The 13,963-nt window shown below is 47.2% G+C and overlaps 1 protein-coding gene across 3 annotated transcripts in view; it reads left to right on the top strand.

Annotated features, from left to right (window-relative positions):
* Window positions 1-13,093, top strand: part of LOC128418354 (guanylate-binding protein 1-like) — a 61,345-nt gene extending 48,252 nt beyond the window's left edge. For 2 of the 3 annotated variants that reach the window (XM_053397946.1, XM_053397948.1), the window contains 10 exons: window positions 2,228-2,442; window positions 3,418-3,545; window positions 4,237-4,346; window positions 4,927-5,126; window positions 6,105-6,347; window positions 7,951-8,234; window positions 9,810-10,022; window positions 10,450-10,552; window positions 10,820-11,013; window positions 12,175-13,093. In XM_053397946.1, coding sequence (XP_053253921.1) covers window positions 2,228-2,442; window positions 3,418-3,545; window positions 4,237-4,346; window positions 4,927-5,126; window positions 6,105-6,347; window positions 7,951-8,234; window positions 9,810-10,022; window positions 10,450-10,552; window positions 10,820-11,013; window positions 12,175-12,477 — 1,993 coding nt within the window. In that variant the 3' untranslated portion in view covers window positions 12,478-13,093. Of the gene's footprint in view, window positions 1-771; window positions 1,188-2,227; window positions 2,443-3,417; window positions 3,546-4,236; window positions 4,347-4,926; window positions 5,127-6,104; window positions 6,348-7,950; window positions 8,235-9,809; window positions 10,023-10,449; window positions 10,553-10,819; window positions 11,014-12,174 lie in introns of those variants that run through there. The other variant, XM_053397947.1, reaches the window with a different exon arrangement.
* The last annotated feature ends 870 nt before the right edge of the window (window positions 13,094-13,963 follow it).

Raw genomic sequence — 13,963 nt, forward strand, 5'->3', positions numbered from 1 at the left:
AACCCCAGAGTCTGCCACGACTGGACCTAATGGTCAGGGGTTCCTTTACCTTCACCAAACTTAGAACCATGGAGATACCTGGTATGAATAGAGACATTGGATTCTTATCTCATTATACATGATGTTATGTACTGAGTTGAATAGGATCCAAACTGCAGCAGTCTAATTGGTCCTAGAACAATAGGATCCAAAAGGCAGCAGTCTGATTGGTCCTAGAACAATAGGATTCAGAATGCAGCAGTCTGATTGGTCCTAGAACAATGCAGCAGTATGATTGGTTGGCAGGAACCACCCAATCATGCTCCAGATAGAAGTGAATCCACAACCTGATTGGCTTACAGTAGAATTCCGGAATTAGCCAATCATGTGCAGCCCATTGTGTAAATAATGTATATAAAGCAGATGCTTTGAGGGGACATTCATTCATTCCTCCTCACCACTATGAGCTGAATAAAGAGCATGAAATCACTTTGCGACTCTGAGTATATTTCACATGATAAAGCTATTTTTAGCCATCTCACCCCTTGCTTTTTCCTGTAAGACCAATTGCAGTCGTTAACCACACCTATCAGGCAATCACCCATTCCCACCACCCTTCTGAGTAATACCCCTCCCCACCCTCTCACTATATATAAGGGTCTGGTGACTTCTGTTTCAGTGTAACTGAAGAAGTGTGCATGCACACGAAAGCTCATGCCAATAACAAACTTAGCCGATCTCTACGGTGCCACTGGAAGGATTCCGCCCCCCACCCCCACTGCTTAATTCCACCTGTCTTTCTGTTTGCTCGTTTCCCGGAATCGCGCGCCTTTCAGAGAAAGAGGTGCGGAGCCCGGGCACTTTCGCTTTCGGTCCTCGCATATCTTGAAGCCTCGCCAGGGCAATAAAGGAGGCTGATTGGTCGCGACGACCTCCCATTTCCTGAAAAAGCAGCTGGGGCGCTGCAAGAGCTTTGGAGCCACAAAAGCGTCTTGCAATTCCCGAGTTCTTGCTTACCCCGAAGGCGAGGCTTGAGCTTCTCCTGCCGTCCCCTCCCGCCGTCTCCGCTGGGAACTCCGAGCAAGGCTCTCTCCCTCTTCCTGCCGGCCTGCCAGCTCGTCTGCAAGAGAGAACCCGCAACAATCGAGTCCGGTCAAGACCCATCCTCCCGAGGGCCGTCCCTGCAAAAAAGAAAACAACACCAAAAAGTAAGAAACGGCAGCTTCGCGATGTCGCTGTTGTTGTTAACCCCTAGCGCTCCTTTCTTTTTGCAAGGTAAACACGGCGCGGGAATCTTAGCCAGGAGCAAAAGCAGCCGAGGGAGTGTAGGAGCCAATTCGGAGGGGCCGAGGGGTTTTTGCTCCCCCAATAAAATATTTGAGCCCCCATCCCAAGTTGAAGGGTGTTGTCATTCAAATGGGGTGTGTGCACCGTGTCATGTGATCGATTATGCGGGGTGGGGCTTACCTGGGCCTCCCCAATATTCAAGTTTTGACACACCTGCAAGAAAGGGAATCGTAGCAGCGGGGAGGTGGCTGGCAAGGAAAGGGTTAACCAAACATGCAAGTTCCGTGCCGCGCCCTCCCCCCCCCCCGCACTGACCTTTGCAGTGGAGAGTTTTGCTTTCGTGCCTGCAGCGTGCAGCTAGAATTTTGCTTCAACTTTTGCCGATAGTATAAATAATACGTGGCTCTTGCAACAGAGGCACGGGAGGGGCAGGAATTAAAATGTTGGCACGCCAGAATGTATTCTTAAATGGGGGGGGGGGCAGTTCTGCCGGCTTCACATCAGTTCCGATAAAATGAAAGCCATAGGTGTGGTGCTGGGGGAGAATGGTGACAGCAGGGACAAAGTCTATTTCCAGGTCTGCATGAAAGAAAAATGACAGCATCTAGGACAGATGTAGACTTGTCACAACTATCCTGAGAATGTCCAACTGGGTAACTTTCAGGTGCCAGAAGATATCTGGGATCCCAGTGAGGCGAAGCTGAATCGTGATTTGTGCCCTTCTTGAACTCTTTTTCCAGTCAGGTTTCACTCATTCACTCGCTCACAGGCAGAGAGACACTTGAATTGAATTGGACTACAATTCCCATCATCCCTAGCTAGCAGGACCAGTGGTCAAGGATGATGGGAACTGTAGTCCCAAAACAGCTGGAGACCCGAGTTTGGGAAACACGGACTCACTAATAGGCAGACACACACTTGAGTTTCCACTATGTTGTGAGCTCCTGTTTTCCTTTTGCAGACCCATCATCTTTTCCACGATGGCCCCAGGGCAGGTCCACATGGAGGCTCCTGTTTGCCTAATTGAGAACATGCCAGACGGGAAGCTTGTGGTGAACCGGGAGGCTGCAGAGGTGCTTGCCAGGATCTGCCAGCCAGTGGTGGTGGTGGCCATTGCGGGGTTGTACCGCACTGGCAAGTCCTACCTCATGAACAGGCTTGCCGGCAAGAGAAAAGGTGATTGGCTTCATGAATATTTCCTGTTACTCAAGGGAAGGGCTGGAGTCTAGTAGCCGTATGAGGAGCAAGGCAGTGGAGTCTGGTGTGTCTGGAACAGGGTATCAGAGCCCCTGGGTTTTCTGCCTAGCCTGGGGAGAAGCATGGAGGAAGAGGAGTAAATTAATATTTATATAGAACCAGAGGGGAGATAGGACTTTGAGTCAGGGGTCCCCACTCAGCAGTATTCACAGGAGGCTCCACAAATATGGCAGGTTATTTTTTATTATATATATATATATACACCCCACGTTTCCTCCAAGGAGCTCCAGGTGGTATTCAGTTTTCCCCAGATACAGTTTAGGCTCACAGAAACCCTGTGAGATAGGTTCAGCTGAGAGACAGCAACTAGGGTAGGCAACCTAAGGCCTACGGCCCAATCTCCTTCTCAGTCTGGCCTGCGGACAGTCCGGAAATCAGCGTGTTTTTACACGAGTAGAATGTGTCCTTTTATTTAAAATGCATCTCTGGGTTATTTGTGGGACATAGGAATTCGTTCATTTCCCCCCCTTCAAAATATCGTCTGGCCCACCACATGGTCTGAGGGACGGTGGACTGGCCCACAGCTAAAAAAGGTTGCTGACCCCTGAACTAGCCCAATGTCTCCCCGTGTGGATTCCAACTCTGTTCTTCCGCATCCTAGCCCCAAGTTTAATCTGCTCGACACTTTACAGCTTACATAGGTTCTTCTTTGTTTTGTGCACAAGTTTTCTTTCACTGCTTGCTGAGCTACTATTCCCAGCACCCAAGCAAACTACAGTTCCCATTATTCTTGTGGTGTGTGTGTGTGTGTGTGTGGAACTCATGTGCTTTAAAGCTATGATGGGGATGTGACAAATGTTTCATTGAGTTCAGTGGGGTTTCCCAGTGACCTGTGCCTTAAGCCTTGGCACCTGTTGTTTTTTGTCTCTGAATCATTGCCCGCTCTTTCCTCAGGTTTCCGTTTGGGTGCCACGGTGCAGGGGCTCACGAAGGGCATCTGGATGTGGTGCCTCCCTCACCCCCACAGGCCTGACCTCACACTGCTGTTGCTGGACACAGAAGGGTTGGGTGATGTGCAGAAGGTGAGCTGGGGGAGATGGCAGCTGGCATGACAGCGGAAGACTAGCCCTTTCAAAAGAGCCTTGTGACAAAATATGCTGACCTGGTGTTAAGAATACCACAACACACACAGTAACTAGCTGTAAAGTAACATAACATTATATATAATTGTCATATCAAAAAATTGCAAAGCACAGTTCCTGGTGGCTAACACATATCATGTTACTATTAACCTTCTATATGTTTTTATTGTCATAACATCTAAGGATAGTCAAGTCCAAAGATTGTCAAGTCCAATGATTACAACATACAGTTCCTGTGGGAAACAACACACTGATATCTTCCTTCTGGATTGTCCTATGTCTTCAGAGTGTAACAAACTTAGTAACAATAAGGCAGCTGATGAAAGACCAGTTCTCAGGATACACCCTTGTTTCGCCCATTGGGCTTCTTCAGTGACAAGGTTTCCAGGAGATTTTCCAGGAGGTTTTTTTCAGCCGAAATAGTCCATAGGAATGCAGACGTTGGCAGTCAGAGGCGTTTGTGTTGTGGTATTCTGAACATGATTTATGTAATGAGGCAATTGTGTTGTGTGTTGACCTGGTATTAATGGCAATGGCGTCTACCAGAGAGGTGCCAGAACTGAGTTCCGGTGAGTTCTGGCTGAACCTCCCCCCCCCCCTGGTGGTAACTGATATTATATTTCTGTTTCAGGGAAACACACAGAATGACTCGTGGATCTTTGCCCTGGCCATTCTGCTCAGCAGCACCCTGGTGTACAACAGCATGGGCACCATTGATCAAAATGCGCTGGAGAACCTGCAGTATCCTTTTGGGGCATCAGAAATCCCAGCTGGCCTTGCACGCTTGGCCTGGGGGAACTAGGAGGAGGCAGTTGTAGGTTGTCCCCCTAGGGGTTTCACTCCATGGGAGGGGGTGCAGGCAGGAACTCCAGAAGGCATGAAATCAGGAATTGGCCTTAAGGTGTAAAAATGAGAGATGCCAGCCCCTTGCCACAAAACCCTGCCTTAATTACAATTGCAATACAGTCGTATCTTGGTTGCCGAATGCCTTGGAACTCATGCTTTTCGGTTCCCGGACGATCGAAAACCGGAAGTGAATGTTCCGATTTTCAGAAGCCAAACGTCCGGCACGGCTTCCGATTGGCTGCAGGAGCTTCCTGCAGCCAATCAGAAGCTGCACTTTGGTTTCTGAACGTTTTGGAAGTTGAACAGTCTTCCAGAACGGATTCCGTTTGACTTCCAAGGTACGACTATATGTGGTCTTTCTGTAGTGTAAATCTCTCTGCTCAAAAGCTGTATCATCATTTCCGGCCAGCCCACAACTGCAGGTTCAAACAGGCCCCAAACCAGCCCTGGAATTGTTTTCCTTAGCACTCCCCAGCTACGTCACTGAGCTGACAAAAAGGATTAAAGCCAAAGCTTCCTCCGGGGAAGATGAAGAGGAGGAGAACTCTGCCGAATTTGTCCGTTTCTTCCCAGACTTCATCTGGGCAGTGCGGGATTTCACACTACAGCTGGAGATAGATGGATACCCTGTAACTGAGGACGGGTACCTGGAGAATGCCTTGAGACTGCAGACAGGTACAGTAACTGCAAGGGGGGAAATGCAGTGTCTGAGATGGAGAGAGGACACCGTTAGTTGAGAGGTGCACAAATGATCTAAGTCAAAAAGGCCTAATATTCAGGTGGGTGAATGTATCCAGTCACATAGCCACTGAGGGCTAAAGAGGTTGAACTGATTTCCCCTGTGCTACATGGAGCAAGACACAGAGATATATCACACCGGTTCCTGAGGCACCTGTCTCTGGCTGCAGACTGCATTACTAATAACTCTTCATGCCAATCCTCAATTGTGCTCCCAGGGAGGTTTACAAATGCCCTACAACAATTACAATGTTGATACCCAAACTGTAAAAGCTAAAAGCCACAAAATTGTGAAAAACCTCATAACACCAAGCTAAGTTGCTTGTACAGTTGGACTGGGCTCCCTGAAACTCCTATGGCATGGGAGTCTTACCTGCTAATCTCAAATATACACATGCGAGCTGTAAGTGCACTGTGAAGAGGGAAATATATACAGTGGTAGCTCGTGTTACAGACGCTTCAGGTTACAGACGCTTCAGGTTACAGACTCTGCTAACCCAGAAATAGTACCTCGGGTTAAGAACTTTGCTTCAGGATGAGAACAGAAATTGCACCGTGGCGGCACAGCAGCAGCAGCAGCAGCAGCAGCGGGAGGCCCCATTAGCTAAAGTGGTGCTTCAGGTTAAGAACAGTTTCAGGTTAAGAACGGACCTCCAGAACGAATTAAGTACTTAACCCAAGGTGCCACTGTACTCAGAGTAAGGCCATAACATTGCAGTGCTGAAACAGAGAGCAATATCCTAACTCAGTTTACAGCAAGCCTTGGGACCTCAGGTGTCAGTTGAGTTGGCATGGAGACTTGAATGTTTACAGGTAACCAGGTGAGTTTGCTCCACCAGGGAGATGGTTGGCACATTTTCTGTGGAATTTGGCGATAGTAACCGATTGTCTTGTGTACTCACACTGCTCCCCCAGGTAATAGTGAGCAAATCCAGAGGTGCAACATGCCCAGGTCGTGCATCCGCAGATTCTTTCCTTCGCGGAAATGTTTCACCTTTGACCGCCCAGCTAGCAGGAAAAAGTTGTCCCGGCTGGAGGAACTGGAAGAAGAGGATTTGGAGGAAGATTTCTTGGAGCCGGTGGCTCGTTTCTGCCAACACATCTGGGAGACATCGCGACCCAAGACAGTTCCAGGAGGCCAAGTTGTGACAGGGAGAAGTAGGGAACATTTTTGAAAGATTGTAGGCTGGGGTTGGTGGGTAGAGAACCATTCTGATTCGAGTAATTAGTTTTCCCAGTGCCGTTCTAATAATACTAATTACTGGTCTCAGTCTGGGAACCCCATGGATGGGGGGCTTTTTCCTCCAGAGCAGTTTGGGGGTGTAGGAAGCTGTCAGCTTGAGGTGAATGGTGCTACTCAGCTACCAGCCAAGAAGGGATCAGGTGACATCAGAAACCAATAGTGACCCACCTGACTGTAGAAAATGCTTTAGTTTGTCCTTGCTCTGCAGTTTGACGATTTCTTTGTTCACGTGCAGGCTGAATTGCATGTAAGCTGCTCACTTGATTGCCTGCTGAACATCATTTAGCTAGAATTTATTTTGAAAACTATATACACAGAATAAAATACAGTAACGATTCTGTGATGAAACCCAAATTCTACTTTCAGAGAAATTTGGTTGCGTCATTTGTGCAGAAAGCAACATTGTTTTAAACGCATACATCATTTATTATGCTTCTGCAGCAAGCAATGACTTGAACCCATGACATTTGGCTACTAAAAATCCTGTTCACCCCCTCCCCCTTTTATTTATTGAGAATTAATAGACCGAAACACTTCCATGCCTATTTCTGCAGAGTTAATTCCCCATGGTGCCGCTAATATAGGGGCTTTGTTCTTTGTTTTGTTGATGTTTTATTTCTTGTATTCAATAAAATATTGGTTCTGAGCTGGGTTCTGAGCCCAGTTGTACTGTTGCGTACTTATCACAGTGTGGCCCCACAGCTGCAGGATACACACTGTGCTGACAATGAGTTATGGATTGGGCTGCTTCCAGTTTTGGCAAGAACCAGAAGTATGGAAGGCAATAATACATATGTAGCATAGAGGTAAAGGTAAAGGGACCCCTGACCATTAGGTCCAGTCTTGACCGACTCTGGGGTTGCGGCGCTCATCTCGCTTTAATGGCCCAAGGGGGCTGGCGTACAGCTTCCGGGTCATGTGGCCAGCATGACTAAGCTGCTTCTGGCGAACCAGAGCAGCACACGGAAACGCTGTTTACGTTCCCGCCAGAGCGGTACCTATTTATCTACTTGCACTTTGACGTGCTTTCGAACTGCTAGGTTGGCAGGAGCAGGGATCGAGCAATGGGAGCTCACCCCATCGTGGGGATTTGAACTGCCGACCTTCTGATCTGCAAGTTCTGGGATCTGTGGTTTAACCCACAGCGCCACCCGCGTCCTGTAGCATAGAGAGGTAATAATAATTAGGAATGTGATGTGGGTGCAGGGCAGAGAATAGTAATCTCTGCTTTTTAAGCATTCCCAAGTGCTTCCTTCATATTTCAGGTTATTTTCTACAGGCATGAGGGCTACAACATTACTTTTAAAAACATGTCTTCTCTGCCTCTTGTTTTGTGCAGAATATCTATTTCTTTTCTTTTATGAGAACAGTGGATGATGTGTCCCCAGTTATAGTACAAACGTTTGAAAGATGTTTGACTCGGGATACATTTCCTTGGCATACAAAAGTTAAGCGGGATGGGCATCCCTGTTCTGCCATTTCTGATTTGGTGACTTGGCCCAACTCTTCCCTCTTCAGTGCTTCAGAACCTGGTGAAGACCTACGTCAATGCTATCAACAGCGGGGATTTACCCTGCTTGGAGAATGCCGTGCTGGCCCTGGCAGAGATTGAGAACGCAGCAGCTGTGCGTGATGCCATTTCCTGTTACGAAGAGCGGATGGGGCAGCGGTTGAACCTGCCCACGGGCTCCGTCAATGAGCTGCTGGCGGTGCACGCTGAGTGTGAGAGGGAAGCCACTGGCATCTTCATGGCCCGTGCCTTTGGCGATGAGTTGGTAAAAAAATCACAAGAGAAGCTTGAGGTAAATCTGTTCTCTTTTTTTAAAAAAACACACCTCTGCCAGCGTGGCATATCAGGGAGTCTCCTCTGCCTGAAGTTGTGTTGAACTGCTGCCAGTCAGTGCAGAAAGAGTCATAGAATTGTAGAGTTGGAAGGGGCCACGAGGGTCCTTTAGTCCAACCTCTGCAATACAGGAATATTTTTACCCAACATGGGGCTCAACGTGGTTGCTCAACATGAGACAGGATTAAGAGTCTGATGCTCTACTGGCTGAGCTGCCCCAAGGATAGACAATACTGGTCTGACTCTGTACAAGGGAGCTTCCTGTGTTCCTACATAAATGTTAATTGGCTGAAGGAAACATTTAGAAGAAAATAAGATTTGGAAAAAATAAATAAAACTTAGCAGAATACAGTGGTACCTCAGGTTACAGGTGCTTCAGGTTACAGATGCTTCAGGTTACAGATGCTTCAGGTTACAGACTCCGCTAACCCAAAAATAGTACCTCGGGTTAAGGACTTTGCTTCAGGATGAGAACAGAAATTGTGCGGTGGCAGCGGGAGGCCCCATTAGCTAAAGTGGTGCTTCAGGTTAAGAACAATTTCAGGTTAAGAACGGACCTCCAGAACGAATTAAGTTCTTAACCTGAGGTACCACTGTAAACACTTACCTAGCTTAGCTCTGAGCATCACAGCTTAGGAGGGCCTTCCAAAATTCGCACGGTTTTCTAAAAATCTCACTTCAGAATGGAGACAGCCTCTTGTTATCCAAAGGCAAAAAGGAACATAGAAAGGTGGCATAAAGCAGGCCGGTGTAAGTTAAGCTGGTGTAAAGTTATACACCAAACTCCATTCAGCCATTGAGCTACTGCTTGCCTAGCAATCCTAAGCCTGGCAGAGGGAGAACAAACCTTTACAATAAGTGTTTGAACTGCACCATCCCCTCGGCCATCTGAGTTTTCATTGGGTTTCCAGGTCATATGACTGAGCAGAATAGACTTAGGATCCCCCCCCCCCGGTCCTGCCCCCATCATGCCCCTTAAATGCCCTCTTTTCAGGCTTTAGGCCAGCTTGAGATGTGAGTCATGGCTGAACCAGGATCAGGGGGATACTCTGGTGTATCCCCGACTGAACCGAGAATGAGGGAGCTAAGCCAGCATAGCCTGCTTGTGCGGGGAACTTCCTGGCTCAGCCAGAGATCCGCTGGATCCTAGCCCGTTCATCGTGGAGCATCTTGCTGCAGGATTGCTCACTTAGTTACCTGTGAAAGACACATTCTCCAGATGAAATGGAAGACAAACACATATCCCAGAACTGGTAGGATTGCAATTTGATTGGGTACGCACTTAGTTTTTAACTTTAGGAAGGGTGGAGCCAGACAATTTAAACTGGCCTACATTTTAGAAATGCAGCCGTTATAGATCATTGATGTTGTAGCCAGCTCCCACGATTTTTGGTGGGAGTGGGGACAGCTAAGTCAATTGAAATTTGTACTGTAGTTTTGATGTGGCCTTGTTAGTAAGTCTTTCCACTGAAGAGGAAAAGCTTTTCATCATTATTAACAGATCATCTTTCTGCCAATTTTCTGTCTCTCGTAGCAAGAGCTGAAGCAGAAAAAGGAAGAGTTCTGCAAGAAGAATGAGCAGGCGTCTTTTGACCGCTGCTTTGCTGTGCTGACGGATCTTTCCCAGGAGCTAGAAGATGAGCTCCGGATGGGAATTTACTCTGTGCCTGGTGGCTACCAGCGTTATCTGGAGAAACGGGACGAAATAGAGAAGAAATACCACTTGGTACCTGAGAAAGGAATTCAGGTAGGACAGGAAGCCAGCATTTCTGTGATATCCAAAGAATGAGCATTCTTATACTGACTGAGGACAGATCCAAACTTTAGACCTGGAGTGCAATACTGTGAATATTTTCTTGGGAGTAAGCCCCACTGAATTCAATAGGGCTTGATTCAAAGTGAATTAGTTTGTTCGTCTACTTACCAAAGTGAATAAACTCTGTTCAATGAAAAATATATTAAATTGGTTTACATAAAATAGTTTAAAAGACCTTTGACTTGTAGGCTATGTGAGAGGGATTAGGGACCACTATTATCAATTTCTCAGCGCCTCATTAAGATACAATTATTAATTTACTATACACCAATTTTTGCCCTTAATCACAATATATAATCTCGTCTGTCCCCCCATTATACTGTAAAATGAATAACTTTTGCTCTCAATGTGTTATCAGGCAGACAAAGCTCTTGAAGAATTCCTGAAATCCAAGCAGACGGTGGCAAACTCTCTCCTTCAGATGGACCACGCCCTGACCGACAAAGAGAAGGAAATTGAAGGTGCATATCTAAGGCAATGAGTATATGTTATAAATTATATGTATTAGAAAGTAAACGTCCTGGCCTTCTCCGGCTGGGCTCTGAGTTCCCAGGGAAGGGTTACAGTTGTGGTACCTTTTTGCAGAATGGCATAGCGACAGATGTAGTATTCTCATCTTCAGGCAAGGAGAGAACATTGAACAGAACACAGGGTGAAGGGGAGATGGCGGCAGGGGATGGCAGCCCCCTCAGTATTCATGTTGTCTCTTTTCCTTCGCTGGCCCCCAGCCCAGCGCGCTCAGGCCGAAGCAGCCCAGCTGCAGCAGAAGCTGTTGGAGCAGGAGCAGGCCAGACTGAAGCAAATGATGGAGGATGAGAAGCGAAGCCACGATGAACAGCTCCGGCTGTTGAAGGAGAAGATGGAGAAAGAGAAGAAGTTGATGGAAGAGGAAACAGAAAAGATGATACGGCATAAACTCAAGGTAAAGAGAGCTGAGTCAGATGCAGCCGTCCCCCTGGAAGATTCAATATTCAGGCCAGGTCTGTGGTCCTCCAGATGTGGCTGGAGCCAACTCTCATCTTTCCCAGTCAGTATGGCCAGTGCTCATGGACCAGAAAAATCTGGAGGGTCCCATTTCCCCTGCTCCTGCTTTCTCCTTAGGATGATGCTTAGAAGCAGAACTCTTCCTCCATTCAAGGCCAAATCTAGTTCACAGACAGCCTCCTTTACCCTTCTGAATGTCTCAGCATAAACCATATATTCCCGGATATATCATCACCCTCTTTATACAGGCCACATAACCCTATGTCTTTCAAGCAAAATCAAGAACAAATTATTTAATGCTTTAAAGGTGATTGCCGTCACCTTGATTTGTGCCTGGAAAATCCCTAACTTAGGGAATCTGCTTTAAAATGGGCATAATATGCTCTTGCAGGCAAGCAGCCACTGATGGATGGTGCAGAATGAGGCAAGAAAGCTGCACTGTCTGGGAGCTTTTCAGTGACTCACTGTGGCTTGGTAAAACCTAGGTTCCATATATTCGATAGACGTTAGCTGGTGTTTCTACAGTACTTGTCCTGAGTCTTCAAACAACTTCTTATACAGTTCCTTTGTTCTCCTTACAACAACTCCTTGAGGTGGGTCAGGATCTAATTTTGCCCATACAGATGGTATAGTCAGATGGAATAGTCAGCATGGTACCCTCCAAATGTTAGTGGCCTCCAGCTCCCATCTGCCTCAGCCAGTGGTCATGGATGATGGGAGTCCATTAATATTTGTAGCTCTTAGCTGTGAAGGTATGGGTCCAGCTGGGATTGGCTTGCCTGAGGACACAGAGCAGGATTAAGCTGAATTTTGTGTGTTGCGCATAGCCAAGCTCCTGTCGCTCTTAACCACGTCAGATTTTGCACAAATCCCTATATGCTCAAAATAAAAAAGCAGGTCTAGTTTGGAGACAGTTGGTTTTATGGGAGGCCATTTGGCAACACAGTGCAGTGGGGAAATGCATTGGTTGGCAACGAAAACACAACTGTCACACAAAGTGGTCCAGGTCTGGCCTGATCCCATCCCTGTTCATAGATGCTGCCCCATTTCTTATCCATCCATCAACTAAACTGTCTCTGTGTGCTTTTCAACTTCCCAGGAACAAGAGGAACTGCTGAGGGAAGGATTTCAGCAGAGGGCCAGTGAGATGGAAGATGAAATCCAACGTCTCAAAGAAGAAAGTAAAAACTCCAAGGTGGCCCTTGTTCTGTCTGCTATAGAAAAAGTTGTGTCAGCTGTATCACCTTTAGCAACACAGGTTATGCAGTACAGGATGCAGAGTAACATGCTTTCCAGTGCTCTAAATCCTCAAAGGAGTGAAAGTGCACCACAGAGTGTAAAAAGCACACCAAGGAGTAAAAACCCACCCAAGAATGTAAGGAGCACACCAAAGAAAAAGTAGTTCCAGCATGGGAATAAATGGGGCTAGTTGTTCTTAGTTTTCTGCTGACTTCCCTATCTTATCACCTCATCCACACCTTCATTGCAGTGTTATGTACAGATCCGTGTTTGAAATTCGCCAAGCGCATTTTGCACCTGGTTACTGGCCACTTTGGGAGCAGGTGAAGGTGGATGCCTGGGGATCCTTAGCTCTTGCCTGTTTTAAACATCCTGTAGAATTCTCTGTAATATTTTATCTGCACAAATTTCAGGAACCAAAAAGTTGTATTGAAAAATATGACCTTTGAGCTGCCTGGCCCCAAAATGGCAACCAGACATTCTGTTTTTGGCGACTGTAACCTGTTAGTATTTCCCGCCCCCAATGCTGCAGATGAGATTGGTGTAAATCACATGCCTGTCTGGGAAGAGTGGAGGAGCAGAAGACGGTCTTATCTCTTCCGCTGTATGTACTGTTTTAAGGAGCCATTTGGCGCCCAGCTTATATATCTGAGTTTCTAACTGGCTAGAGAACTGTGAATTGTTGTGTCCAACTTGTTTTCTTATATGCTATTTCTTTTCAGGCATGCAAAGCTGTATAGAAAATAAATAAATAAAATAAATGACCTGGTCTCTGCCTAGAGCCTTATGATTTTATGCCTCCTTCCAGCAACTCCTGCAGTCAAGCTGGTGCCAAATGTATGCTTTCCTTTGGACCACATCAGTGAGGCTGAGAAGCAGGGCCTTGTCGTTTGGGCAGCCCAGGACCTTCATGCACACTGCCCAGGGTTGCATCGTGGAGAGGTCACTTCAGTGTTGCTAATGTAGCAAAAACAACACGGGAGGCAGCAGCTAAGTTACCGGTCTCTGCAGCCACAACCAGTGCTGTGATTTTCAAGCGGCTTGACTTCACCCCTGGAGGTGCACTCCATTGTCTCTTGAGACAGACAGATGCCAACAAATGGCACATGCAGGGGAAATAGCAGAGGATGGGCAAGAAAACTGGGCAAAAGCGGAGAATTGGGCAAAACCACAGAGTACTAAAAAATGCCTGGCTGTCACTCACTGTTTGCTGTACAGGGATTGATGGGAAGTTTTTTCACTGTATGAAATATGAAACTTGATTGCTGATAATCAGGCATTTGAGACTGTACAAGTAGATGACTGGCCCAGCCCTGTCAATAGGTGCCTCAGTAGGCGGGTGGTGAGGAGGAGAAGGGAAAACAGCAGCAGTGGTGGATCTTGGGCTCTCAAATTCCAGCAGAGCCCTGTGCGAAGCCAAAATTTGGTTCCTGCTGCCTCTTGGTAAAGGTAAAGGTACCCCTGCCCATACGGGCCAGTCGTGTCTGACTCTAGGGTTGCGTGCTCATCTCACTCTAGAGGCTGTGAGCCGGTGCCGTCTGAGGACACTTCCGGGTCACATGGCCAGCGTGACGAAGCTGCAGCTGGCAAGCCAGCACCAGCGCAGCACACGGAGACACTGTTTACCTTCCCGCCGGAGTGGTACCTAT

The sequence above is a fragment of the Podarcis raffonei genome, chromosome 8 (genome assembly GCF_027172205.1).
Source record: "Podarcis raffonei isolate rPodRaf1 chromosome 8, rPodRaf1.pri, whole genome shotgun sequence".
NCBI classification, from domain to species: domain Eukaryota; kingdom Metazoa; phylum Chordata; class Lepidosauria; order Squamata; family Lacertidae; genus Podarcis; species Podarcis raffonei.